Below are 27,448 nucleotides of genomic sequence, written 5' to 3'. Positions count from 1 at the left end.
CTCTTTATCTGTAACTGCCGCCCTTGACATAGACCACTTCAACCTGTCCACCCCTCTCACCCACTCAAACCTCCTGCCCTCGCAATGCGGTGCCCTCCACTCCCTCTGCTCCAACCCCAACATCACCATCAAACCAGCAGATATGGGGGTTGCTGTGGTAGTTTGGCGCAGAAACCTCTACACCGCTGAAGCCAGGGGCCAACTTGCAGACACCTCCTCCTACTGCCCCCTCGACCGTGACATCATCTCCCATCATCAGGCATCATTTCCCAGACCATCTACAACCTCATCACCTCTGGAGCTCTTCCATCCACAGCCTCCAACCTCATAATCCGAGAACCCCGCACCGCCTGATTCTACACAAACCTGACTTACCCGGTCCACCCATTGTCTCAGCTTGCTCCTGTCCCACTGAACTCATCTCTGCATACCTTGACACCATCCTGTTCCCCCTTAGTCCAGGAACACCCTACTTACGTTCAGGACACTAACCAAGCCCTTCACTCCCAAGACTTTGTTTCCCAGGCCCCCTATGCCTTATCTTCTCCATGGACATCCAGTCCCTATACACATCTATCCGCTATGACAAAGGCCTTCAAAGCCTCCATTTCTTCCTCTCACACCATCCCAACCAGTACCCTTCCAGTGACACCCTCATCCATCTGGCTTAACTAGTCCTTACCCTCAACACTTTCTCCTTTCAATTCTCCCACTTCCTCCAAACCAAAGGGGTAGTCATGGGCACCTACATGGGCCCCAGCTACGCCTGCTTTTTTGTTGGGTATATGGAACAGTTCATCTTCCACAGCTACACTGGCACCATTCCCTACATTTTCCTCTGCTATATCGATGGCTGAATCAGTGCTACCCCGTATTCCCACAAGGAGATTGAACAGTTCATCAACCTTTCACCCCAACCTCAAATTCACCTGGATCAACCAGACATCTCCCTCACTTTCCTGGACCTCTTCATCTCCATCCCCATCTCTGGCCACCGACTAACCACTGGCATATACTACAAACACATTGATTCCCACAGCTACTTGGACTACACCTCCTCCCATCCAGTCTACTATAAAAACGCCATCCCTTATTCACAATTCCTCTGCCTCTGGCGCATCTGTTCCCAGGATGATCAATTCCACCATAGAAATTCCAAGATGGCCTCCTTCTTCAAAGACCACAATTTCTCCTCCCACTTAATCAACAATGCCCTGCAGCGCATCTCCTCCACTTCCCGCACCTCTGCCCTTGAAACTCACTCCTTTCAACGTAACAAGGACTGAACCCCCACCCCAGTCCCCACCTTTAATCTCTGGATACATCGCATCATCCTCTGCCACTTCTGCTACCTACAAACAGACCCCACCACTAGGGATATATTTCCCTCCCCACCCCTATCAGTGTTTCAGAGAGACCATTCCCTCAGTGGCTCCCTTGTCAGATCCACGCTGCCGCTCCCCCCCTTTCACCACTGACAGAAATTTACCTGTACTTCCACAAATGTCATCTACATTGGGAAGACAGGACGCCAATGTGCAGATTGTTTCAGAGAACATCTCTGGGACACCTGCACCAACCCTACCGCCCTGTGGCGTTATACTTTAACTCCCCTCCCACTCCACCACGGACATCAGGTCCTGGGGCCTCCTCCATCACCAGACCCTAACCACCCGACGCCTGAAGAAAGAATGCCTCATCTTCCGCCTGGAGACCTGCACACGGAATTAATGTGGATTTCACCAATTTCCTCATTTCCCTTCCCCTCACCTTAATCCAGTCCCAAGCCTCCAACTCGGCACTGCCCTCTTGATCTGTCCATCACCACTCCCATCTATCTGCTCCACCCTCCTGTCCTACCTATCACCTTCTCCCACACCTTCATGTACCTATCCCCAACACGCCCCCCTCTCATTTATCTCTCAGTTCCCCGGCCCACAAACCTCATTCCTGATGAAGGGCCTATGCCCGAAATGTAGATTCTCCTGCTCCTCAGATGGTACCACACTCTCGATTGTGAACAGGAAGAAGGGTTGCAAAAAGAGCAGTAAGACAATCAACAACTTTCCACGGCTTTATCACCCAAATGAATTACACTAGCTAACTGTCCAGTCTGCACTGAGTTAACTTATCTTAGATAAGTGCCCTTGGATTGGTGAACAAAGAAATTCTGCCAGAGTTCCAATTCTAATCACTGTACAGAAACTCAGTAGAAAAATGCTAATGTAAGGAGACCAGATGAAAACACGTGCCACACACTGAATAATACTTATCCAGGCTTTTAAGAGAAAGATCAGCCACTTCACCAGCAACTAAGCAAATTTTGATCAGTAAGTGCCTTCAGGAGATGAAGAGAAATACCAACAATAATCTGAATTTGCACAAAGCCTAGTTTGTGAGAAATGAACCACGAAGTCTTATAAGATCCAAGAGAGCTGAATAGAAGGCAGAGAGATTTTGTTGGAGTGAAGAGGTAGGTTTCCAAGAGAGTTTTGAAAGTTCAGGAGAAAATAGCAAGGTGTAGGCCTTTAGAAGCAGGAACATAGTGGCTGAGGAACAAAAACAAATTGTTGGAAAATCTCAGCAGGTCTAGCAGCACCTGTGGGGAGAAATCGGAGTTAACGAATCGGGTCCACTGACCCTTCTTCAGGCCAATCACTGAGTACTCTGCCACTGAAAGAAGTGGAATTAGAAAATGAGATGAAGGACTGGAGGAAATAGTAACGGTGGGTGACAGAAAATGCAAGTACACAAATAAAGCGCACCAGCCATTCACCGTTTTAAGGCATCCCAAATTCTCATCCAGTTGATTCCAGCCATAACCTCAGACTCGAATCTTTAAGAGATCAGCAAACATGTTACTATGTAATGACAATCAGAATCTGAAAGTCTGTCTGTGGTATTCACTACTTCTGCTGTACACTTTGTCAATGGATGGTAATGAAGTGGGAGATAGCACGGACAGGGTGACACTAGGCACATGGACACACACAAGATGGCCGCTAAGCCGCAAGTTGGCCACTTGACACACAAGATGGCCGCTGAACCACAATATGGAGAGAGACAGCAGAGCAAACACAGATACTGCCTGGGGCCACCAGGATGCCAGCACAATACACTCACAACCTAGTTGATTAGTTTAAGGCAGGTGGGGGAGAGAATACACACGAGTAGTGTATACTACCCGCTAAAGTGTCTGGGTCCAGCCAACACCTTTGATAGAAATGCTAACTGTTTGATGTGGACTCAATACAAAGTGCTAATAAGCTGGGCTGCAGTAATCATCCTTCTCAAGAAGAGCTATCAGCACCCATTATTGCAGCAATGGACTTCCGCACAGATGTTGAAACTGACAATGCCTGTGCTGAAACTGACAACGACCACGCTGAAATTAACAAAGGCTGCGCTGGAACTGACAATTACTGCATCAAAACGATCAATGATTCTGCAACGTTTACAATAAACAAAATATGTTACAAAGACAATAACCTCATCACTAACCTATTATACTACAAAAAGTATCTTGACATGTGCTCTGGGTTGAGAGAAGAATCGCAGCTGTGGTCAGTGTGTGTGTCGCAACTGTGCTATCAGTGCCTTTCTCTCCATGGAGCTCCGGTACTTGCCTGTACAATAAACTCTGTCGTTGAACCCCAACTCTGACTCCAAGGTGGGTGATTTTTCCCACAACTGTTCAAAGGAGTAATATTGACTGCATGGGGATTCTAACTTCCACTTGATTCCATCCATTGAAATACTTACTGGGTGGAGTATGGCTGCTGTCTGAGCATTAGTTGAACAGCATGGAACTATAAAAGGATAGGGAAATTGACTGAACCTCCCTCACTTTCATTACTATCCAACAGAGTTTGCCCAAGTTGAAAGTATAAGGGCAATGTGTTACAATGGAAATAATTTAGCCCAACTCTTGAGCACTGGGAATAGCTAAGTGTCTAGCATTCACCAGCTACAGAAAGCTGTAAACAGCAAAATCACAGCTGCAAAATAGAATAGAATTCCAACTGGGAACAGTCCAAACTTTCCCCTTAATATGACATCGCCAACATCACTCCCATTTGAAAAACACATTTAAGAGACATCAGAAGTAGTGTGGTAGTTGGTGATTAGTTTGCACAGACCATGGGTATGTTGGAAGGATCTTAAACAGTGGGACAAGCATAATTGGCTGTTACAGAAACATTTTTGGTTGCAAGTCAATCAGACGGGGGTCTCCATTTAATGTTGTCAAAATCCTGTGCAAAAAGGAGATAGTGTATGTCTTTCAGAGCAGACTGGTGAAGTATCTAGACGATGAGGCATTTTGTCAAAACTTTCAAACAAGTAATAAGATGTAGCTTAACTAAGAGTGAGAAGGCTCTCTCCATCAGGTTCTATATATACACACACACACAATGGGAATTTGGTCACACATGAAGGTGTTGAACTTAATATTAAGTCCAGACAGCAGTAAAGTACCTGGGTCTGAAGATGAGATGTTGCTCCTCCAGTTTGCGCTTTGATTCACTGAAACACCGCAGCACACTGAGGACACAAGATTGGAGAAGGGACAGGTGAAATGCTGTTTCACCTGGAAAGACGGTTTAGGCCCTTGGATTGTGGGCAGGGAGAAGGTGAACAGGCAGTTGTTGCACTTTCTGCAATTACATGAGAAGGTGCCGTGGGAAAGGGAGTGGCGTTGGTGGTCGATGAATAGACTAGGATGTCCCGGAGGGAACAATCCCTATGAAATGCAGACGGGGGAGTGAGGGGAAGTTGTGTTTGGTGGTCGCATTCTGCTGGAGTTGTCTGAAATGGCAGACAATGATCCTTTGAATGTGGAGGCTGGTGGGATGAAAAGAAAGGACAGGTGGACCCGCTCATGCTGTTGAGAGTGATGAAGGGGCAAGAGTGGAAGCATGGGTGATAGATTGGAAGTAGGACTCCATCCCATTCTACCAGTTCCTTCACCTACATCACATCTGTTCCAATGGATGTTCCAAAACAGCGCTATTAACATGACTTGCTTCTTTCATAACTGTGGTTTCCTGCCCATTGTGGTTACAGGACCCTCAATGGTATCCAATCTATCACTTTAGTCCATTTATCAACTACTATGCCAATTCCTCCTCCCATGGCACCTTCCCATGTAACCATAGAAGGTGCAACAAAAACGTTGCTCACCATCCAAGGGCCTAAACAGCCTTTCCAGGTGAAAGGGCATTTCACAGAGTCATAGAGCTATACAGCATGGAAACAAACCCTTCCATCCAACACATCCATGCTGACCAGATATCCCAACCCAATCTAGTCCCATTTGCCAGCACCTGGCCTATATCCCTCCAAACCCCTCCCATTCATATACCCATCAAGATGCCTTTTAAATGTTGCAATTATACCAGCCTCCACCACTTCCTCTGGAAGCCTATTCAACACACGCAACCACCCTCTGCGTGAAAAGTTGCTCCTTAGTTCTCTTTTATGTTCTTCTCCTCTCACCCTTAACCTATTCCCTTTAGTTCTGGACTCCCACAGACCTTGTCTATTTATCTTATCAATGCACCTCATGATTTTATGAACTTCTGTAAGGTCACTCCTTAGCCTCAGATGCTCCAAGAAAAACAGTCCCAGCCTATTTAACCTCTCCCTATAGCTCAAATCCTCCAACCCATCAATCTTATAAATCTTTTCTGAACCCTTCCAAGGGCGGCACGGTGGCACAGTGGTTAGCACTGCTGCCTCACAGCACCAGAGACCCGGGTTCAATTCCCGACTCAGGCGACTGACTGTGTGGAGTTTGCACATTCTCCCCGTGTCCACGTGGGTTTCCTCCGGGTGCTCCGGTTTCCTCCCATAGTCCAAAGATGTGCAGGTTAGGTGAATTGGCCATGCTAAATTGCCCGTAGTGTTAGGTTGTAGGGGTATGGGTGGATTGCGCTTCGGCAGGTCGGTGTGGACTTGTTGGGTCAAAGGGCCTGTTTCCACACTGTAAGTAATCTAATCTAAAAAAAAAGTTTCACAAATTTCTTCCAACAGGAAGGAGACTAGAATTGTATGCAATATTCCAAAAATGGCCTAACCAATGTCCTGTATAGCCACAGCATGACCTCCCACCTCTTGTACTCAATACTCTGACCAATAAAGGAAAACATACCAAATGCCTTCTTCACTATCCTACCTACCTGTGACTCTACTTTCAAGGAGCTATGAACCTGCACTCCAGGATCTCTTTGTTCAGCAACACCCCTTAGGGCTTACCATTAAGTGTATAAGTGTGGGCGGCACGGTGGCACAGTGGTTAGCACTGCTGCCTCACAGCGCCAGAGACCCGGGTTCAATTCCCGCCTCAGGCGACTGACTGTGTGGAGTTTGCACGTTCTCCCCGTGTCTGCGTGGGTTTCCTCCGGGTGCTCCGGTTTCCTCCCACAGTCCAAAGATGTGCAGGTCAGGTGAATTGGCCATGCTAAATTGCCCGTAGTGTTAGGTAAGGGGTAAATGTAGAGGTATGGGTGGGTTGCACTTCGGCGGGGCGGTGTGGACTTGTTGGGCCGAAGGGCCTGTTTCCACACTGTATGTAATCTAATCTAATCCTGCTAAGATTTGCTTTCCCAAAATTAACACCTCACATTTATCTAAATTAAACTCCTCTTCCAATCTTACGTATTGTATTCCTGCACCCAATGTGGCCTACTCAATATTGGAGAAACCAAATGCAGTCTAAGTGAATATTTGGAAGAACACCTCCAGTCTGTACACAAGCATGACCCCAACCTTCCCGTGCTGGTCATTTTAAAACAGCGTCCTCCTCGCTTGCTTACTTGTCTGTCCTCGACACGCTGCAGTGTTTCAGTGAATCACAGCACAAACTGGAGGACTAACATCTCATCTTCAGACTAGGCACTTTACAGCCATCTGAACTTAATATCAAGTTCAACACCTTCATATTGTGAACCAACTCCCATTTCTTCCCTTTCTTTTGGCTTTACTTGTTACATTCTATGTCACCATTCTTTGTCCTCCTCACACCCCAGAGGGACTGTCTGCTCTTCTGGCAGTTAGACATGCCATTGTTCTGCCATTCTCACATTTCAATCACTTAATCTGAACTATCAACAACGTTTCTCCCCCAGCACACTAAACTCCTGCCACCCCACAACACTCCCCCATCCAACTACATCATAAATGCTGCCCCCTCCACACTTCAGTTCTGATGAAGAGTCATCTAGACTCAAAACATTAGCTTGCTCTCTTTCCATGGATGCTGTCTGACCCACTGTGATCACCAGCAGTTGTTGATTTTAATTTCTTATTGCCCATCCCCAAATGTTCAGAGGCAGTGAAAAGTCAACTACATTGTGGCTTTGGAGTCATAAGTGGGCTAAATCACAAAGAAAGCAGATTTCCTTCGCTAAAGAACATTTGTGAACTAGTTGGACTTTTACAAAAATTGTTAGTGGTTACATGGCCACTATTTAGGTTAGTTTTTAAATTCTGTTTTTTTTTATTGAATTCAAATTTCACCTTTCATCATGGTGGGATTCAAACCCATGACCCAGAACATTGAGAATTACCACTGTGTCATTGCCTCCTAATGAATAGAATGCTTTATCAGAACATTTCAAAGAAAATATCTAAATACAAATTGATAGCCAATCCTTCTGATTTCAGGTGCTGATCAACCTGCTGTTTATTTCCAGCATTTTCTCTAGATAAAAAATGAGATATACTGTTTGAGTGTATACTGTTGGACAATGATGCATAGTGCTACCTGGACCTACATACAAATGCAACCTCATGAAATCACAGAACTACATAATCAAATCAGAAATCTTCTTTGTGTCACACAGAAAATATGCAATAACAGAAAGGTCAAACATTAGTAAAGGATGAGTCACATTTGCATGCAATTTAAGCAATGACAGATATCATTTTATCTGAGAGACAATCAGTGAAGAAGAAAAATGTTGCATGGGAATGGAAGTATAGCTGATGAATTTTTCTAATTGTTTTTCTTGTATTTCCCGAAAGGCAATAAGGCTTATTGAGGCAATATTCCTCCAGCATATCATTCATTCCTCAAGCGAAAGCCTTGATAGCATGTGGTAAAACTCCTATCAACTTTCAGGCTAATACAGCTAATTACAATATGTCCTCCTCCAATGTCCTGACAGGTGCACTTTTAAGTCACAAGTCAGCCACTGAGGGGAGGAACATTGGCTGATGTTTCTCTTCCTCTCTAACCTAAAGCGAGTTGTGACACCCCTACTTTTTCTTGAACAATCAGTTACCTCAGGACAGACCAAGATAGAGCATGGACCCTCTGGGCTTTATAAAACATTACAGCATGTAATACTGTCTTTACACACAGAACCAAAGGGAAACACTTGAATCATCCTGATACAGGAATACTTAAGATGTTCCCCCAAAGATTTTGTCATGGATTTCTAAAAAAAAACAAAAATGGTATACTTTGGTATACAGCACAGATTTTTCTTAAGACTAGCACCACTTTTCATTAGGATGAGGCTCCATCTCCCTGGCTTTATTTAAGATACATACTTACTAAATGCTAAATATTGGCCTATCTTAATTTAATCTATACTTCATCTTCCTACTACACAGTCAGTGTTGCTCAATGAATTATGGCTACAATGCTTTTCAATGAGACCAGTCCTACAGAGTGAGGTGGAGAAATGACCATGCACAATCATACAATCAAGGACATATTGGTAAACAGGTTCTAAATGCAAGTGTGAAAATATCAGTTGGACATAACACAAGTTGTTGGCCAAATAATTTGTAATAATATCCAAAGTAAATCTTCAGGCAAAAAGGAGAGAAGGTAAAAAAGGCATCCAATAAAGATTTAGCATAAAATGCCTGGCTACATCACTCACTAGTATTTAACTGACACCAATTCACAGGAAACCAGGTTGCTGTTTTTGTGCCCTGCAGTGGCCCTTAATATTAGGGTGGTGCACTTAGTAATTTACCTTAAGATGGTCATCAAGAACACCTTAACCCTGGAGCAACTCAAAAATAGTGTAACACGCCTAAATTTGACAGCAATAAGCCAGAACAAAGCAGCACACATAAGTCCTTAATGCCAATTAATTCCTCATAGATAATTACATGACTGAGTATTAGTTGTCTCCAACAGCACTGACATTTTATGTAGAAAGGAGGTGTGGCCCTGATTCATTGGGAGTATCCATAATCTTGCAAACTGCTCCACTGAAGTGACAGCAAGAAACTTAAGTGCTAGCGTTACATTTTTGACCATAATCACTGGGACATGTTCATTACTTCTCACAGCATCCTGAGGTTTGTCTGATAATGTAGACAACAGAGCAACACAACTGATTCAGCTGAAGCTGATGATTAGCATTTAGTTGTATTGTACAAAAGACTCGCATATTCTGGCTGTGTCAGAGATCACCACTTTGCTCTGATCAATATAAGTGACAGCCAAATGGCCGCCTCTTGAGCTGGTATTCATCACTTTCCAGAAAGTTTTTCCATTAACTAATCTGGATTTTTAACCACATTCTTCATCTGTGCTGGAAGATTACTTATTTTCCAGGAATTGTGTGAGCTATGAAAAGTTGATTCAAAATATACAAGATTCTACAATTGTGTGGCACAGACTGAATTTGCCTGGTAAATCTGGAACTTCTGAGATTTACATACTAATCAATTGAACCTACACCACCATTCTAAGTGATTAAAGACTTAACAACAATCTAGGTTTATTCAATTCATTTTCATCAGTTGTATGTCACTTTGATCTTTTACTATAAATTCTGTGTCCTACGATCCTGTCCCACTAGCTGCCTGATGAAGGAGGAATGGGTTTTGAGAAGATTTGTAGCTCAGGTTGAGGTTCCGAATATAGGTTTGCCCGCTGAGCTGGAAGGTTCGTTTTCAGACGTTTCATCACCATACTAGGGAACATCATCAGTGAGCCTCCAGATAAAGCACTGGTCATATGGCCCACTTTCTATTTATGTGTTTAGGTTTCCTTGGGTTGGTGATGTCATTTCCTGTTCTTTTTCTCAGGGGGTGGTAAATGGGATGCAAGTCAATATGTTTGTTGATAGAATTCCGGTTGGAATGCCATTCTTCTAGGAATTCTCGCGTGTGTCTCTGTTTGGCTTGTCCTAGGACAGATGTGTTGTCCCAATTGAAGTGGTGTCCTTCCTCCTCTGTACGTAAAGATACTAGTGAGAGTGGTTCATGTCCTTTTATGGCTAGTTGATGTTCATGTATCCTGGTGGCTCGTTTTCTGCCTGTTTGTTCAATGTAATGTTTGTTACAGTTCTTGCAAGGTATTTTGTAAATGACATTAGTTTTGCTTGTTGTCGGTTGTCGGTTACAGGTTACAAGTTCATTAGCTACTATTTTAGTGTGTTGGTGGGTTTGTGGGCTACCATGATGCAATGAGGTCAGAGTAGTCTGGCAGTCATTTCCGAGATGTCTTTGATGTATGGGAGAGTGGTAGGGTTTTTGGACATGTTTATTCAAACGGAGACATGTGCAAGAATTCCTAGAAGCATGGCATTCCAACTGGAACTCTAATAACAAACATCACCACACGAAATGACATCACCAAACCAAGGAAACTTACACACATAGATGGAAAGCAGGCCATACCACCAGTGCTTCATCCAGAGACTCACTGATGATGTTACCTAGTATGGTGACGAAACTTCTGAAAACGAACCTTCCAGCTCAGCAAGCAAACCTACATCCAGAAGGGGCAGTGCTCCGAAAGCTTGTGATTCCAAATAAAGCTATTTTACTATTACCTGGTGTTGTGTGATTTTTAACAAAGTATGTGATGCCAAAGCAATCAATCCTTTGTAGAATGATAACACTGTATACTATCCTACCTTCAACCCAATCTAGTTTTCCCAGTTCAATTTTTCCCAAATTCCTAGTTTTCTAGCTACGGTGGTGCCAAACAAGACACGTATCACCTCAGGATGCTGTTACCAGTGCTACCAGATTCCTCAAAGTGTCAGTCAAATATTGCAATTCCATTGAAGTGCTTAAAAAACATTTACAGCATCTTCCTGTTCCATTCTCATCTTTTATAAATATAAAACTAAATATCGTATTCAATTTTTCAATTATGTCCCACATTTTCACTTAACATTTGAAGAGACAGCAGTACTAAGTCTTGCATTTTTACCTATTTCATCATATCACTGTCCCTACCATCCTTTAGTTGGATGTACAGGGCAACCCCTGAATCCATGGAATCGTTTTCATATTATAGGGAACCTTCCAGAACCAGGGACCGGAGGGTGCTGGGAAGGAATATTTTCCATTTAAATGGATGGGTTCGCTCCTACCGCAGTCTCGGGCTTCCGCAGTAGATCTTGGAACATACCCCCATGGGTATGGTGGGGGGGGGGGGGGACACTACTGTACTTAGAAACATGAAGCACATTGTTAGCCATACATGAAAACTTTAGCTACAAGGAAGTTTCAACTGACTACAAGACAGTATGCCTGAAATTAGCACGGGGGTCAAAAATACAGAGTCTGCATTGAAGTCTAATGGAAATTGATTTGTCTGCAGTGTTTCAGGCAGGCTAGTGTAACAGAGGAGCTTAGGCAATGGAGACCAACAGCAGAGTCTGGAGATAGCAGGAGAGCCAGGAGACAAAAACATCAACATACTACAGTACAAGAGTCACAGGTTGCCACAGACATAGATCTAGGAAGAGTTTAATGCGGAAAATTCATGTATCAGAGCAGCTCATTCCAAAGCACATTACACACCGAGGAGATCACAAAGTAAAAACAGAAAATGCTGGAGAAACTGTAGCAGGTCTGGCAGCATCTGTGGAAAATGAAAGAGTTAACACTCCTATAGGGTGAAGCAGCAATTTACTTCAATGCTTAGTCCTTTACTTTGGCGAGACAACATACAGGCTGGGCGACCACTTTGAGGAACACCCCAACTCTGTTGTAGGAATTACAGTGACCTTTGGGTAGCTTGACATTTCAATAAACAATCTTGGTTTCACAGCAACATTGTGAGCTAGGCCTACTGCAGTGTTCCAGTGAAGCTCAACACAAGCTAAAGAAACAGTACCTCATTCTGAACTAGATAATAAATTCAACAATCTCAAATTATGAATGCTGCCCTAATTTTGATTACACTCCTCCCCACCACTGTCCTTGTTTGTGTTTTGCTGATTTCGTCTCAGCAGAGCTGAACTACCTTCTCCTATTCAAGCTTACTATTCAAGTCTATTCAAAATCTCTCCCTTAGCATCATTATCGCTCTCCTTTTCTTTCGTTTTAGACATTGTCACTATCTATTCCACTCGTTCCCTTCTTAGGTTGTCAACAGCCATTTAAAAAATTATTTTCCAGCCCCTTTCTGTTACGATGGAAAGTTTTTGGACTTAAAATGGTAACACTGTTTCTCTCTCCACAGGTCCTGCCAGACTGCTGAGTTTCTCTAGCATTTTTTGTTTTCATTTCTGATTTCCAGCATCTGCAATATTTTGTTTCTTTTTGAGGGATCAATGATGCGAGTGCCTAAAGAATTAAAGGGAAAGAGGTAACACAGTTCACAACACTGCAGGATGGAGGAGAATTCCAAAACCATTTGTTTCCTTCAACTGAAAATCTATTAGTGGGGCATAATTCGGAGTCAGCATGGCAGTGGAGCAAGGCGGCTGGAAAATAAGAAAGCTAGCTTCATTTTACAGTTGCCTAGAACTCTGGTTTAACCCCATCTAAAGTACCAAGTTTAGTCTAGGCACTTTACTTGAGGAATGATCCACTGGTCATGGTATGGATGCTTCGCAACTTCACGAAAATGATACCAAGACTAAAAGCATTAGATTACAAGGCCAGTTTGCACAGCTAATAAGTAACAGATTTCACAGCATAGATGATGGACATAGTGGAAGTAATATTATTGGTCATCGGTTCTAATATTTCTTTAATTGGTCAGCAAACATATTTTGTTTGCTAACATTCCTGTGAAGCAAATTGGAATGTTTAACCAACTTAAAGGTAGCCAACAAATGCAAATTGCTGGGGTGACTGCTAGTTTTGGGGTGTGGATGTTCCCAAACACTACATCACAATTAAATTCCTGAAATTCCTTGGTAGAACTCAAAGATTTTGATCTGTCTTTAGAACGGTGACTTCTCAGGAATGTGTGATTTCTGTGGTATAAGCTATTTACAGTGCCTCAGCTGAAAATAGTTGAGAGTGAAGCTGAAAAGAAAGGGAGAGAAAGAAAAGATTGCACTTCCGTGGTGCCTTTCACAACAGGAGGTTGTCCCAAAGTGATTTACAGCCCATGAAACACTAATGAAGTGTACTTACTGTTACTAGATAAAACATGTAGCAGCAAATTTGCACATAGCAAGACACCACATAAGCAGAGATGAAAAAGAAAGAACAAAGAATGAATTCTCTCTTAAAACCACAACAACCTCCACACACACAGCCTAAAATTAAGAATATTGGCACATCAAATTATAAATTACATTTTGTACGAAATAGACATGTCTGCACACACATATATAAACAAAATCCAAATTACAGTCAACATCAGATATAAAACCATAGAATGACACAGTTAAATACATCCTCCCCAAAAAGGAAATTAGTACAGGGTCAATTCCACTGTGGGTGGTATCATACAGTAGAATGAACAGTTCACCCAACAGTAAACTCTAACATGCTTATTCTGTTACAACACTACCGCTCCAATTCTTTGACCTGAATTCAACCCTATTGATAGAATAAAAGACTCCTTTCTCTCTTTTGGTTAAAAATGTCTGTGAAATGTCCTTGGGCAATCTAACAACCATTCCTAGTGCATGTGGATCAGGGACAAAACTAACATAATTTAGTCCTAATGTGCCAGCCTCATTCAATGAGACAAGAATGGTTGTAGTGAGAACTAGAAATGTCAAGGAACATTGTACTGAAACCGTCCTTACCCATGATATAAAAGCATTCAAATGCACTCCTGCAGGATGTTCAATAAGAAACTTGATTCACTTTTCTCCAATACATGTTGGGAACAGTTGCAGCAATGCCAGTGCTACCTTACTGAGATTGGTTTCAACAAAGATTGAAAATGGTCCAGGAACTTTTCGGGGCTGTACCCTCACATTAAACACTTATCAGGAGTCCTGGGCAATCCACAAAGCCACAAATCTGGGTGCCTTGTGCTGGTACATCCAGTGAGCTGAGATAATCCTTTCCAGTTTGTTTCTATTTCTCCTACAGGTCAGGCTCTGCTATCCCTCTAAGGAGAACTGTGGATATCCCTCTAAGTGTTAAAAAGACAAAGACCTACAGAATAAGGTCCCATTTACTCACTTTATAGACATAGGAAGTGTTCAGGGAAATTGATCCAAATGAATTGCTACTTGTGTTCTTTGCAAGTAAAGCAAGAGCATTGTAGAGGAAGACATAATCCTGTGCTCATGCCAACAAATAAAATCTGATAGGTTACCACTGATCTTAGTAAAATGAAATCTTACACAGCCCACTCTATAATCTCTGAACACTGAGCAGAATGTTTTGTTTTACTGTTACTGTGTAGAAGTCATGACTTGGAGGTGCTGGTGTTGGACTGGGGTGTACAAAGTTATCAAACCACACAACACCAGGTTATAGTCCAAAAGGTTTATTTGGAAGCACTAGCTGAAGGAGTAACGCTCTGAAAGCTAGTGCTTCCAAATAAACCTGTTGGACTATAACCTGGTATTGTGTGATTTTTAACTAAGTAAAACTCAGTTGTGTGATTCCTAAGCTTACGTTCTCTCTTAAGGTAATCTGGTTCCTGTTGACTGATTGTTTGAAACCAGTGGTGTGCCACAAGAATTGGCTTAGGCTCCACTTCTTTTTGTCATTTATACAAATGATTTGGATGTGAACATAGGAGGTATCAGATGTCACCAAAATTGGAGGTGTAGTGGACAGTGAAGAAGGTTACTTCAGAGTACAATGGGATCTTGATCAGATGAGCTGAGGAGTGGCAGATGGAGTTTAATTTAAATAAATGTGAGACACTGCACTTTGGAAAGGCAAATCAGGACAGGATTTATACATTTAATGGTAAGGTCCTGAGGAGTGTCATAGTTCTTTGAAAGTAGAGTTGCAGGTGTTTGATATGCTTTTCTTTATTGATCAAAGCATTGTGTATAGGAGTTGGGAAGTCATGTTACAGCTGTACAGAACGTTGGTTAGGTCACCTTTGCAATATTGCATGCAATTCTGTACTTCTTCCTATCGGTAGGATGTTGTGAAACTTGGAAGAGTTCAGGAATGATTTACTTGAATGTTGCCAGGATTGGAGGATTTACACTATGGGGAGGGGCTGAAAAGGCTGGGGCTGTTTTCCCTGGAGCATCGTAGGCGGAGGGGTGACTGTATAGAAGTTTATAAAATCATTAGGGGCATGGATAGGATAAATAGACAAGGTATTTTCCCTGGGGTGGGGGGGAGTCCAGAACTAGGGGGCATAGGTTTAGGATAAGATGGGAAAGATATAAAAGGGATCTAAGGGGCAACTTTTTCACGCAGAGGGTGGTGCATGTCTGGAATGAGCTGCCAGAGGAAGTGGTGGAGGCTGGTATAATTACAGCATTTAAAAGGCATTAGATTAGATTACTTAGTGTGGAAACAGGCCCTTTGGCCCAACAAGTCCACACCGACCCGCCGAAGCGCAATCCACCCATTACCCTACATTTACCCCTTTACCTAACATTACGGGTAATTTAGCATGGCCAATTCACCTGACCTGCACATCTTTGGAGTGTGGGAGGAAACCGGAGCACCCGAAGGAAACCCACGCAGACACGGGGAGAATGTGCAAACTCCACATAGTCATTCGCCTGAGTCGGGAATTGAACCCAGGTCTCTGGCGCTGTGAGGCAGCAGTGCTAACCACTGTGCCACCGTGCCACCCGCATCTGGATGGGTATATGAATAGGAACGATTTAGAGGCATATGGGCCATGTGCTGGCAAATAGACAAGATTAGGTTAGGATATCTGGTCAGCACGGACTAGTTGGACTGACGGGTCTGTTTCTATTTTGTACATCTCTATGACTCTATTTCAATGTTTGCTGTAATCATGAGAACTTCAACTGTTTATTACATAGTATCTAAATTTATTTAACAATTTATTCTATATAAGTTAATGCGCCTCTGTGTGGCAATCTTGGATGTCTTTGGCAATTGGGTTATTGCACTTAGTCTATGAGTGGAATGTTGATACATAAACCCGGTTTGGTTATCATTAAAGGAGAAAGTGAGGTCTGCAGATGCTGGAGATCAGAGCTGAAAATGTGTTGCTGGAAAAGCGCAGCAGGTCAGGCAGCATCCAGGGAACAGGAGAATCGACGTTTCGGGCATAAGCCATTCCTGAAGAAGGGCTTATGCCCGAAACGTCGATTCTCCTGTTCCCTGGATGCTGCCTGACCTGCTGCGCTTTTCCAGCAACACATTTTCAGCTTTGGTTTTCATTAAAACCTTTCAATGCAAGTTAACCAATAGACATTGCAAATGGAACTCTGAATGGGAACGGCATGTTGCCGTTCTTATGTGCATACATGGATGAAAAGGAGTTTATAAGAAGAACATTAATCTGAAAACTTTCAATTAATAATAGTTTCACATTGAATTGTTCAGATACAGCTGGAAAGAATGTCAGAACATCCCTTACCATTTGCAATACACCAATGTAAGCCATGAGGTAGCCATTGTGCTCCGCCTGTAATTTGAAATAGTCCATAGCAACAACTGAAAACATACTCTGGAAGACTCCTGCAACAGAATATAAAAACCAATCATGTAAGGTCTCAATGCCTTTCAAAAGGGAGACAAAAAAAGAGACTAAAGTTTTGAGCATGAGTTTTGATATAAAGCTGTTTTCAAAGGGCTTTGGTCTTATGAGACAACTACACAGGAGAAAGTGAGGACTGCAGATGCTGGAGATCAGAACTGAAAAATGTGTTGCTGGAAAAGCGCAGCAGGTCAGGTAGCATCCAAGGAGCAGGAGAATCAATGTTTCGGGCATAAGCCCTTCTTCAGGAATGAGGAAGGTGTGCCAAGCAGGCTAAGATAAAAGGTAGGGAGGAGGGACTTGGGGGAGGGGCGTTGGGAATGCAATAGGTGGAAGGAGGTTAAGGTGAGGGTGATAGGCCGGAGACGGGGTGGGGGCGGAGAGGTTGGGAAGAAGATTGCAGGTCAAGAAGGCGGTGCTGAGTCCGAGGGTTGGGACTGAGATAAGGCGGGGGGAGGGGAAATGAGGAAGGTGGAGAAATCTGCATTCATCCCTTGTGGTTGGAGGGTTCCTAGGCGGAAGATGAAGCGCTCTTCCTCCAGGCGTGGTGTTGCCATGGTCAGGCCATAGAGGAGGCCAAGGACCTGCATGTCCTTGGCGGAGTGGGAGGCTCTACATTGGGGAGACAGGCCGCCTACTTGCGGAACGTTTCAGAGAACACCTCTGGGACACCCACACCAACCAACCCAACCGTCTCGTGGCTGAACACTTTAACTTCTTCTCCCACTCCGCCAAGGACATGCAGGTGCTTGGCCTCCTCCATCGCCAGACCATGGCAACACCACGCCTGGAGGAAGAGCAGCGCATCTTCCGCCTAGGAACCCTCCAACCACAAGGAATGAATACAGATTTCTCCAGCTTCCTCATTTCCCCTCCCCCCACCTTATCTCAGTCCCAACCCTTGGACTCAGCACCGCCTTCTTGACCTGCAATCTTCTTCCCGACCTCTCCGCCCCCACCCCCTCTCCGGCCTATCACCCTCACCTTAACCTCCTTCCACCTATCGCATTCCCAACGCCCCTCCCCCAAGTCCCTCCTCCCTACCTTTTATCTTAGCCAGCTTGGCACACCTTCCTCATTCCTGAAGAAGGGCTTATGCCTGAAACGTCGATTCTCCTGCTCCTTGGATGCTGCCTGACCTGCTGCACTTTTCCAGCAACACATTTTTCAGCTGCAACAACTACACAGTTGCATTTTGCTCAGACCGTCAAAATAATTTACAACTAATTTACCAACAGATTTATGTAAAGAAGAATTCACATTGTAGTATTAAAATTTGAGGAAGAGAAAAGTCCACTGGGAGACATTTAAGATGTAGAATATACATTGTTCACAAACAGATGAGTGGCCAAAAGAATGACCTTTGCAGTTTAAAAATCTCTAAGTAGATAACAATAAGTGCTGTAGACATTTATTAGAGGAGCACCAGGTATTTAACTAGAAAATGCTGTAAAATTGGAGAACTTCTTTGACCTGCCATTCAGTCCAGCAGAATCATTCAAACTAAAAGATCTTAGGATCAGTTAGTTAGTTGACTGAATCATGATAAATTAGTACAACATATCAGATATTTGACCTTGTGCTCCTTGGCCAGTGTAAGTATTAGCCACAGTTTCTGCTCCTGATCACATCCAGTGAAGCCTTTCACAAAGTGCACATATGTTAGGGAAGACAGCAATGGACTCAGCTGCAATGGTCTCCTCAGTGTAAGAGTCTGTCAATACTCAGTGTTTAGACTCACTCTAGTGAATGGCCATTTGGGGGTTATAAGAGAGAAGTGGAAGAATAAAAGGGGGAGGCAAATCAACATGGGATAGTAGAGTAGATAACTGAAGATTCTACTAATCCTTTGGGATGTAGTAATCAGTAAATATATTGTGCCTATGTCGAGATATTGCAGTGACATATCTACTCAATCATAATTGGTGCAAACAAACCAAGATCCATGGAAGTAACAAGAATAATTATTTTCAAGGCGGTTATTTCCAGCCATTTTAAAGGGATTATTCTGAAATCAGCCAAGCCAATGTGTATGATTGCACTCATATTACAGAGAATTTGTAAAGGACATTTTCTAACCAGACTGAAGACAGAAACAGAAACTCTAAACTGCTTGACATTTTGTTTCATTTTCTAATAATGTTTTCTGTGCTCTGTTGCTGATTGTTTAGCCATAGGAATGCTCTAGTTACCTCATGCAAGTGCAATCCTCTCTGTATGAGCATCTATTGTGATTGTTAGAAGTGCTATTGCCCAGCATAGACCTGATCTTGCCTTCATTTATCATTCACCTAAGTCCAGGAGTCAAGATAATGATCAGACCTGAGAACTCTGGCTGATTAATTTCTCTTCCCTTTATATTGCCCTTTATTGTCCAAGCTCATCTTGTCAGAGACCTACCTCGTGCTCCATAGATCTTATTCTTTTCAACGTTCAATTTCCACCCCGAGCTCTAGTGTTAGCTGTTAGTATTAATGCTCCAACTCCCTATGGTACTGTTCCTCCTTCAAATAATCACTATTCCCTTCCTCCAAAAACAATCAACCCATGACCCTGTAAGTATGGAAAGCTGATGGCATATGAATTAATAGGTATTTTGATTGGGTCTTAATATAGAAGATATAAGTAACAAGCAAGGAGCACTATTAATTAGGAAGTTAGGAAATTACAATCACCAGAGAAGTGATACTGAGTAATTTGTTGAAAATACAGATTGACAAATTTCTTGGTCCTGATGGACTATATTCTGGGTTCTTAATGGAAGTAGCTAATTAGATAATTGCTGCATTGGTTTTAATTAACTAAAATTCCCTTGATACAGGGAAGCTTCCATCAAATGGGAGCTCCTTTATTAAAACAGGGAGGCATACAGAAATAAAGGAACTGCAGGCCAGTTAGTTTCAATAAGGAAAATGTTAGTAGCCATTATGAAAGAAATTACATAAGGGTGCTTAAGAAGTTCAAGATAATCAGAGTCAACATGGTATTGTGAAGGAGAAATCACATTTAATTTTTCTATTAGAATATTGAGAGGAAGTATGGATAAAGGATAACTAATGAATGTATTGTGCTTGGATTTTCAAAAGGCATCCAACAGAATGATATATTAAAAATGATTACATAATTATGGGCAGCACAGTGGCTAGCACTGCTGCCTCACAGCGCCAGGGATCCCGTTTCGATTCCCGCCTTGGATGAGTGTGTGTGGAGTTTGCACATTCTCCCTGTGTCTGCGTGGGTTTCCTCCGGGTGCTCCGGTTTCCTCCCACAATTCAAAGATGTGCAGGTCAGCTGAATTGGCCAATTGCTCATTGTGTTAGGTGCTTTGACAGGAGTAAATATAGGATAAGAGAATGGGTCTTGGTGGGTTACTCATCAGAAGGTCGGTGTGGACTTGTTAGGCCAAAGGGCCTGTTTCCATACTGTAGGGAAGCTAATCTAATCTAAAATAAAGCTTGCTGTGTAGGGAGTAGCATATCAGCATGAATAGAAGATTAACAGGAAGTAGAGAGTATGCACAAATAGATCTTTTTCACTTGGCAAGAAGTAACATGTGGGGTGCCACAAGGATCTGTACCAGTCCATCAATTGTTTATAGTTTGTATAAATGACGGAGATAAAGGGATGGAAGGTATGGTTGCCAAATTTGCTGATTTCACAAACATACATAGATGAGAAAGTAAGTTGTGAAGAGGACATAAAGAGGCTACAAAAATATATAGGTATATTAAGCAATGGTCAAAAATATGGGAAATGGAGCATCATATATGAAATTATAAATTTTGGCAGGAAAAATAAAGAAGCAGCATATTATTTAAGCAGGGATAGATTGCAGAGAGCTGAAATGCAGAGGTTATGGGAATGCTACTGCATCACTCACAAAAGACTCATGCAAGTAGAGCAAGTAATTAGGAAAACTAATAGAGGCTTATAAATTATTGAGAGGGGAATTGAATACACAAGTGTGGAGGTTATGCTTTGGTTACACAGGAAATTGTTGAGACCACATCTGAAGTATTATGTACAGTATTAGTCACCTTATTGAAAGAAGAATGTAAATGCATTGAAAGCAGTTCATATCAGGTTTACCAACCAATACCTGGGATGGGCAGATTGTTGTATCAAGCAAGGCAAGACAGGCTAGGCTTCTGCTGGAATTTAACAAAGTAAGCGGCAACTTGTTTGATAGGTATATGACGCTAAGGAGTCTTTATAGGGTAGATGTGGAAAAGATATTTCTTCTTATGGACAAATATAGAATAAAGGACTCATTGTCTGAAAGTAAAGTATCACTCATTTAAAACAGAGATGAGGTGAACTTTTTCCTCTGAGGTGATCATGAGTCTTTGAAACTCACTTCTGTAAAAAAAAGTGTTGGAAAGGCAGTTTTTGAATATTTTTAAAACAGAAGTAGGTAGATTATTGGTAAGAAAAGGGGCAAGAAGTCAGAGGTAGTTCGGAATCTGGATTTGAGGTTACAATCAGATCATTGTAATCTTATTGAATGGAAAGCAAGTTTGAGTTGCCAAATGGTCTACTCCTGCACCTTGTTTGCATGTTCACCTTTGCAAACAATTATTCCACCTCCTCCAACCTCCCTCAATTTGCTAAAAAAATCCATGAATGTGTTGTTTCTAGAATCTTTGTCCACTTTGCTTGGGACCACATTTGTTCCAATCAGATTTCCACCTCTGTTAAAGCCTTCCCAAACTCACAAATGGCACCCTGTTTGACTAAAACAAAGGTTGACTAAAACAAAGGTAAACTAATCCTTTATATCCTTCCCAACCTGTCTGCAACATTTATTGCCTGTTGCCTTTGAAAAGTTTGTGGTGAGCTGCCTTCTTGAACTGCTGCAGTCCATGTGCTGCAGGTAGACCTACGAGGCCATTGGAGAGGGAATTTCAAGATTTTGACCTAAGAAACACTGCAGGAACAGCATTATATTTCCAAGACAGAATGGTGAGAGGTTTGGAGGAGAACTTATATAGCCTATCTTATCTATTCAGCTGCAGCCAGTGAACAACCTTTCTTCTTTTACTACTCTTCCACCATTATCCCTGAACTAATATGTAGCAGGTAATAGATTCGCATGGAGAAACTTTTGGGTAGATTAGCGGGACAGGTGAATGTCTATAAATGGATCACTTTCCGATGGGCAAGATGTAACTGAAAGAGAACCATAGGAATTGAGTGCTAGGCCTCAATTATTTACAATCTATATCAACGACTTGGATGAAGTGATCGTATATACTGTTCCTGAGTTTGCTGATGACATGATTATCGATAGGAGAGTAGGTTGTGAAGAGGACATAAGGAGTCTGCAAAACATAGGTTAAATGAGTAAGTAATAAAATTGCGGATGGAGTATAACATGGAAGTATGTGATCTTGTCTACTTTGGCAGGAAGACCAGGAAAACAATATCTTATTTAAATGGAGAGATTGTAGAATTATGTGGTACAGGCTGAATACCCAGGTACAGCAAGTGGTTAGAAGGCAAATAAAATGTTGAAATATATTACAAGGGGATTGCATAAAAACATAGGGCAGGCTAGTTGTACAATGGTCTTAGTTGGACCACATCTGGAGTACTGTCTACAGGTTTGGTCTTCTTACTCATATTCACAGAATGCTCATTCACCTAATTCCTGGGATGAAGTGTTTATTTGATGCAGAATGGTTGACTTTAGAGTTGTAGAGTCATCCAGTATGGAAATAGACCTAATTAGTCTAACTTGTCTGTGCCCACCAGACATCCCATTAGCCAGCATTTGGCCCATATCCCTTTAAGCCTTCCTATTTATAATCCCATCCAGATGCCCTTTAAATGTTGGCAGCTTGATCCATTCATGCACTGTGGAAAAAGTAACCCCAAAAGGTCTTTTTTAAAATCTTTCCCCACTCACCTTAAATCTACGCCTTCTAGTTTCTCCTTGGAAAAACCTCTTGTCTATTCACCCTATCCATATTCACGATGTTGTAATGCTCGATAAGGTCACCCCTCAGTCTCTGATGCTCCAGGGAAAAAACCCCAACCTATTCAGCCTCAGCCTCTCCCTATAACTCAAACATTCAAGTCCCAGCAACATCCTTGTAAATCTTTTCTGCACCTTCTCAAGATTAACAACATCCTTCCCGTAGAAAGGAAACCAGAATTGTATGCAATATTCTAAAAGTGGCCTCATCAATGTCTTGTATAGTGCAACACGATGTCCCAACTCCTATACTCAATACACTGACCAATAAAGGGACTGTGAAAAACACCTTCACCATCTTATCTATCTGCAACTCCACTTTCAAGGAACTATGCATCTGCACCCCTTGGTCTCTTTGTTTGACAACGCTCCTCAGGACCAAACCATTAACTGTATAAGTTCTGCCCTGGTTTGCATTACCAAAATGCAACATCTCACACTTATCTAAATTGAACTCCATCTGCAACCCCTTGGTCCATTTGATCAAAGTTCTGAATTTATAGAATCCCTACAGTGTGGAAACAGGCCCTGCAGCCCAACAAGTCCACACCCACCCTCTGGAGAGTATCCCATCCAAATCCGTTCCCCTACTCTATTACTCTACATTTACCCCTAACTAACACATCCCCAAACACTATGGACAATCTAGCATGGCCAATTCACCTAATCTGCACATCTTTGGATTGTGGGAGAAAACCGGAGCACCTGGAGGAAAGCCACGCAGACACAGGGAGAATGTGCAAGCTCCAAACAGACAGTCACCAGAAACTGGAATTGAACCTGGGTCCCTGGCACTATGAGGCTGCAGTGCTAACCACTGAGTGACTGTGCCGCCCCTTTTGTACTCTGAGATAGTCGTCACTGTCCACTACACCACCAATTTTGGTGTTTTCTGTAAATGTACTAACCATACCTCCAAATAACTTATCTCCTCATATCAAATAATTTACATAAGTGACAAAAATACAATGGACACAACACTGATCCTATGGTCACTGGCCTCCAGTCTGAAAAGCAAACATCTACCACCACTCTTTGTCTCCTACCTTCAAGCCAATTTTGTATCCAATTGGCTAGTTCCCCCTGGGTCCCATGTGATCTAACCTTACTAACTGGTCTATCATGCGGAATCTTGTTGAATGCTTTGCTGATATACATATAGACAGTGTTAACCACTCTGTCTTCATCAATCTTCTTTGTCACCTCTTCAAAAAACTCAATCAAGTTAGTGGAACACTATTTACAACACACAAAGGCATGTTGAATATCCCTAATCAGTCTTTGCCTTTCCAAATGCATGTAAATCCTATAGAATTCCCTCCAACAACGTGCCCAGCACTGACGTAAGGCTCACCGGTCTATAGTTCTCTGGATTTTTCTTACAGTCTTTCTTTCAGGGTTGGGGCAACATTAGCCAGTTCTTCTAGCACCTCATCCGTGGCTGTCAATGATACAAATATCTCTGCTCGGGGCCAGCAAGCTCTTCCTTAGCTTCCCACAAAGATCTGGGAAATACCTGATCAGGTCCCAGGGATTTATCTACCCTATAGGAGAGCACGGTGGCACAGTGGTTAGCACTGCTACCTCACAGCGCCAGAGACCCGGGTTCAATTCCCGCCTCAGGCGACTGACTGTGTGGAGTTTGCACGTTCTCCCCGTGTCTGCGTGGGTTTCCACTAAATTGCCTGTAGTGTTAGGTAAAAGGTAAATGTAGGGGTATGGGTGGGTTGCGCTTCGGCGGGTCGGTGTGGACTTGTTGGGCCGAAGGGCCTGTTTCCACACTGTAATGTAATGTAATCTAATCCAGTCTTTATGCATCTAAACACCTCTGTGGTATGGATTCTTTTCAAGATATTGCTATTTATTTCCCTAAGTTCCCTAGTTTTCATGTACTTCGCCACATTAAATACTGACATGAAATATTAATTTAGTATCTCATCCATCTCCAGTGGTTCCACACATAGATAGCCAGGTTGATCTTTAAGGAGTCCTATTCTCTCTTGTTACTCTGTTGCCGTCCATGTACTTACAGAATCTCTTTGGATTCTCCTTAACACGATTTGCCCTCCCGATGTCCCTCTTAAGTATACTCCTACTGTCCTTATACTTCTAAGGATTCAATTAATCCCAGCTGTTAACACCTGACATATACGTCTTTCTTTATCTTGACCAGAGCCTCAATTTTTCTAGTCATTCAGCATTCCTTATACCTACTACCCTTGCCTTTCACAGTAATGGGAACAGAATGTCTCTGAACTCTCGTTATCTCATTTTTAAAGGCCTCCCACCTCCCAACCATCCTTTTACCTGCAAAGTGTATATTCAATCAACATTTGCAAGTTCCTGCCTAATACCGTCAAATTGGCCTTTCTCCAGTTTAGAACCATACCTTTTTGATCAGTTCTATCCTTTTCCATAACTCTCTTAAAACTGACATAGTTATAATCATTGGCCCCAAAGTGCCCCCCCACTGACACCTCAGACACTTACCCTTGCTCGTCCTCTAGCAGGTACATCTACATATTGAATAAGAAAGTTTTCTTGTACACACTTAAATTCCTCTCCACCCAAGCGCTTAATACTATGGCAGGTTCAGTCTGTTTGGAACTTAAAATCCCCTCAATCACAACCTTATTTTTATAGATATCTGAGATCTCCTTACATATTTGTTTCTCAAATTTTCTGCTGACTATTAGGGGGCCTATAACACAATCCCAACAAGGCGGTCATCTCTTACCTATTTTGCAGTTCCACCCATATAACTTCACTGGACGATCTCCCAGGAATATCCTCCCTAAGTTCAACTGTAATGTTATCCCTAACCAAAAACACCACTCCCCCTTCCACTGCTAACCTTCCTGTAAGATCTATACATTCAGCTGGCAGTCTATATTAGAACTTTATACTTTTAAACTAAAAAGAATAAGAGATTACCCTAGTGAAACATACGAGATCCTCAGGAGGCGACTGGGTGAATGGTGAGAAGATGCTCCCCCTTGGAGACATTAGAACTAAGAAACTGTTTAAAATGTTTGTGGTCTTCCACTTAAGATAGAAACTAGGATAACTTTCTTCTCTGAAAGGGTTAAGATCTTTGTAAATTTCTTCCCTAAAGAACAGTGAAGGCAAATCAATGAATGCTTAAAGCTGAGTTAGATAGATTCTTGGTCAACAAGGAAGTCAAAAGCCATACAGGGTAGACAGGAAAGAATGGCAAGGCCATACTCAGTTCAGTTATGATCAAAAGGTGGAGTTCCTAGTTGGTACATTCGTATCAATGGTGTCTCCCAAGAATCCATTGTTGGTCCCGTGCTGTATCTCATTTATGTGGTTTCCACAGCAACATCATCTATAAAGTATCAGTTTTCATATGTGTGGTAATGCCACGTGGTTTTAGCTCACCTTAGCCTTTCACAACACCTCTTCAGCCTCTAAGCTATCATCTTCTGATGAGAAAAATAATTCTTCCAACTAATTGAGAATACAGAAGCCATAATCTTAGGTACGAAAAGTGTGGCAATGAAAAAGCACAGCATGTTAGCAGCGTCTGAAGAACAGGAGAGTCGATATTTCTTGAAATGTCGATTCTCCTGCTCATTGGATATTGCTTGACCTGCTGCGCTTTTCCAGCACCACATTTTCAACTCCGACTCTCCAGTATCTGCAGTTTCTCATAATCTTAGGTACATCTCACCAACTCCATTACCCTCTCTGGAAACTGTTGGAAGCTAAGCCAGGCTGCTTTCAACCTCTTAACACCAAGAATGCTTTCACAGACATATCCTCACTGTCAGAAAGACAATGTTCATCCACTTCTCACAACCTTCCTCTCCCCCCCCCCCCCCCCCCCCCCAATGGAGCTCCCTATCACCTGCTCTCTACCCTTCTCACTTCCCACTCTCCATTCCACTGGCAACTATCCTCTCTGCCACCGCTCTTCAGATCCCTCTGCTACGTCGCTGTCATCATCCCTCACCTGAGCCGGCAAGACTTTGGATAAAGGGCAGCAAGTGAGGAGCTGAGTGGGAATCAGTGAGGGGGTCAGAAAGAAGCAAAGGAGATGGTGAGTGGATGGTGGCAAACAGTCTCACGGGAGGTGTCTAGAACTGGAGAACAGATTTTCAGAATAAGTTATCACCCATTTAAAATAGAGATGAGAAGGAATCTTTATTCAGAGAAACTATCTTGCCCAGAGAGTAGAGGCGGCTGTTTCATTAAGTATATTCAAAGCTGATATAAACAACTTCTTGAACTTTGGGAGAAGTTGAGGTTAGATTGTGGGCTGAAGGATTATGGGGAAGAGGGAGGAAGAGTTGAGACCACAATCAATTCAACCAAGATTTTTAGATTAGAGGTTCAAGAAGCCATATCACCTAATGTCTCTCCTCTTTCTTATATTATGCTAGAATAGGAGACTGAACCATTCCTTGATAAGGAAAATAAAATGAAAACTACAAGCAGTAATTATAGTTAGCATTTACCATGCACAATAAATGAAATAAGGTAACTCAACATTATAATAATTATTATATGTAACAAACATGCACGAAGTTCCCAAAATGTCATTATAACGCATGTTAGGAAAGGAGCTGACTTATCTCACTGTCACTTTCATATTCAAACAGTTACACAAA

At 42.5% G+C, this 27,448-nt stretch overlaps 1 protein-coding gene across 1 annotated transcript in view; it reads right to left on the bottom strand.

Annotated features, from left to right (window-relative positions):
* Window positions 1-27,448, bottom strand: part of slc67a1 (solute carrier family 67 member 1) — a 119,892-nt gene that overhangs the window by 20,944 nt on the left and 71,500 nt on the right. The window contains exon 7 of the mRNA XM_043706113.2: window positions 16,718-16,818. Within this exon, the coding sequence (XP_043562048.1) occupies window positions 16,718-16,818 (101 nt within the window). The remainder of the gene's footprint in view (window positions 1-16,717; window positions 16,819-27,448) is intronic.

This window comes from Chiloscyllium plagiosum, unplaced genomic scaffold, assembly GCF_037043375.1.
Source record: "Chiloscyllium plagiosum isolate Xiang-an unplaced genomic scaffold, Cpla_swu_hap1 HiC_scaffold_18, whole genome shotgun sequence".
NCBI classification, from domain to species: domain Eukaryota; kingdom Metazoa; phylum Chordata; class Chondrichthyes; order Orectolobiformes; family Hemiscylliidae; genus Chiloscyllium; species Chiloscyllium plagiosum.
The sequence above is the reverse complement of the archived record's forward strand: the minus strand, read 5'-3'. Positions and strand labels throughout refer to the sequence as shown.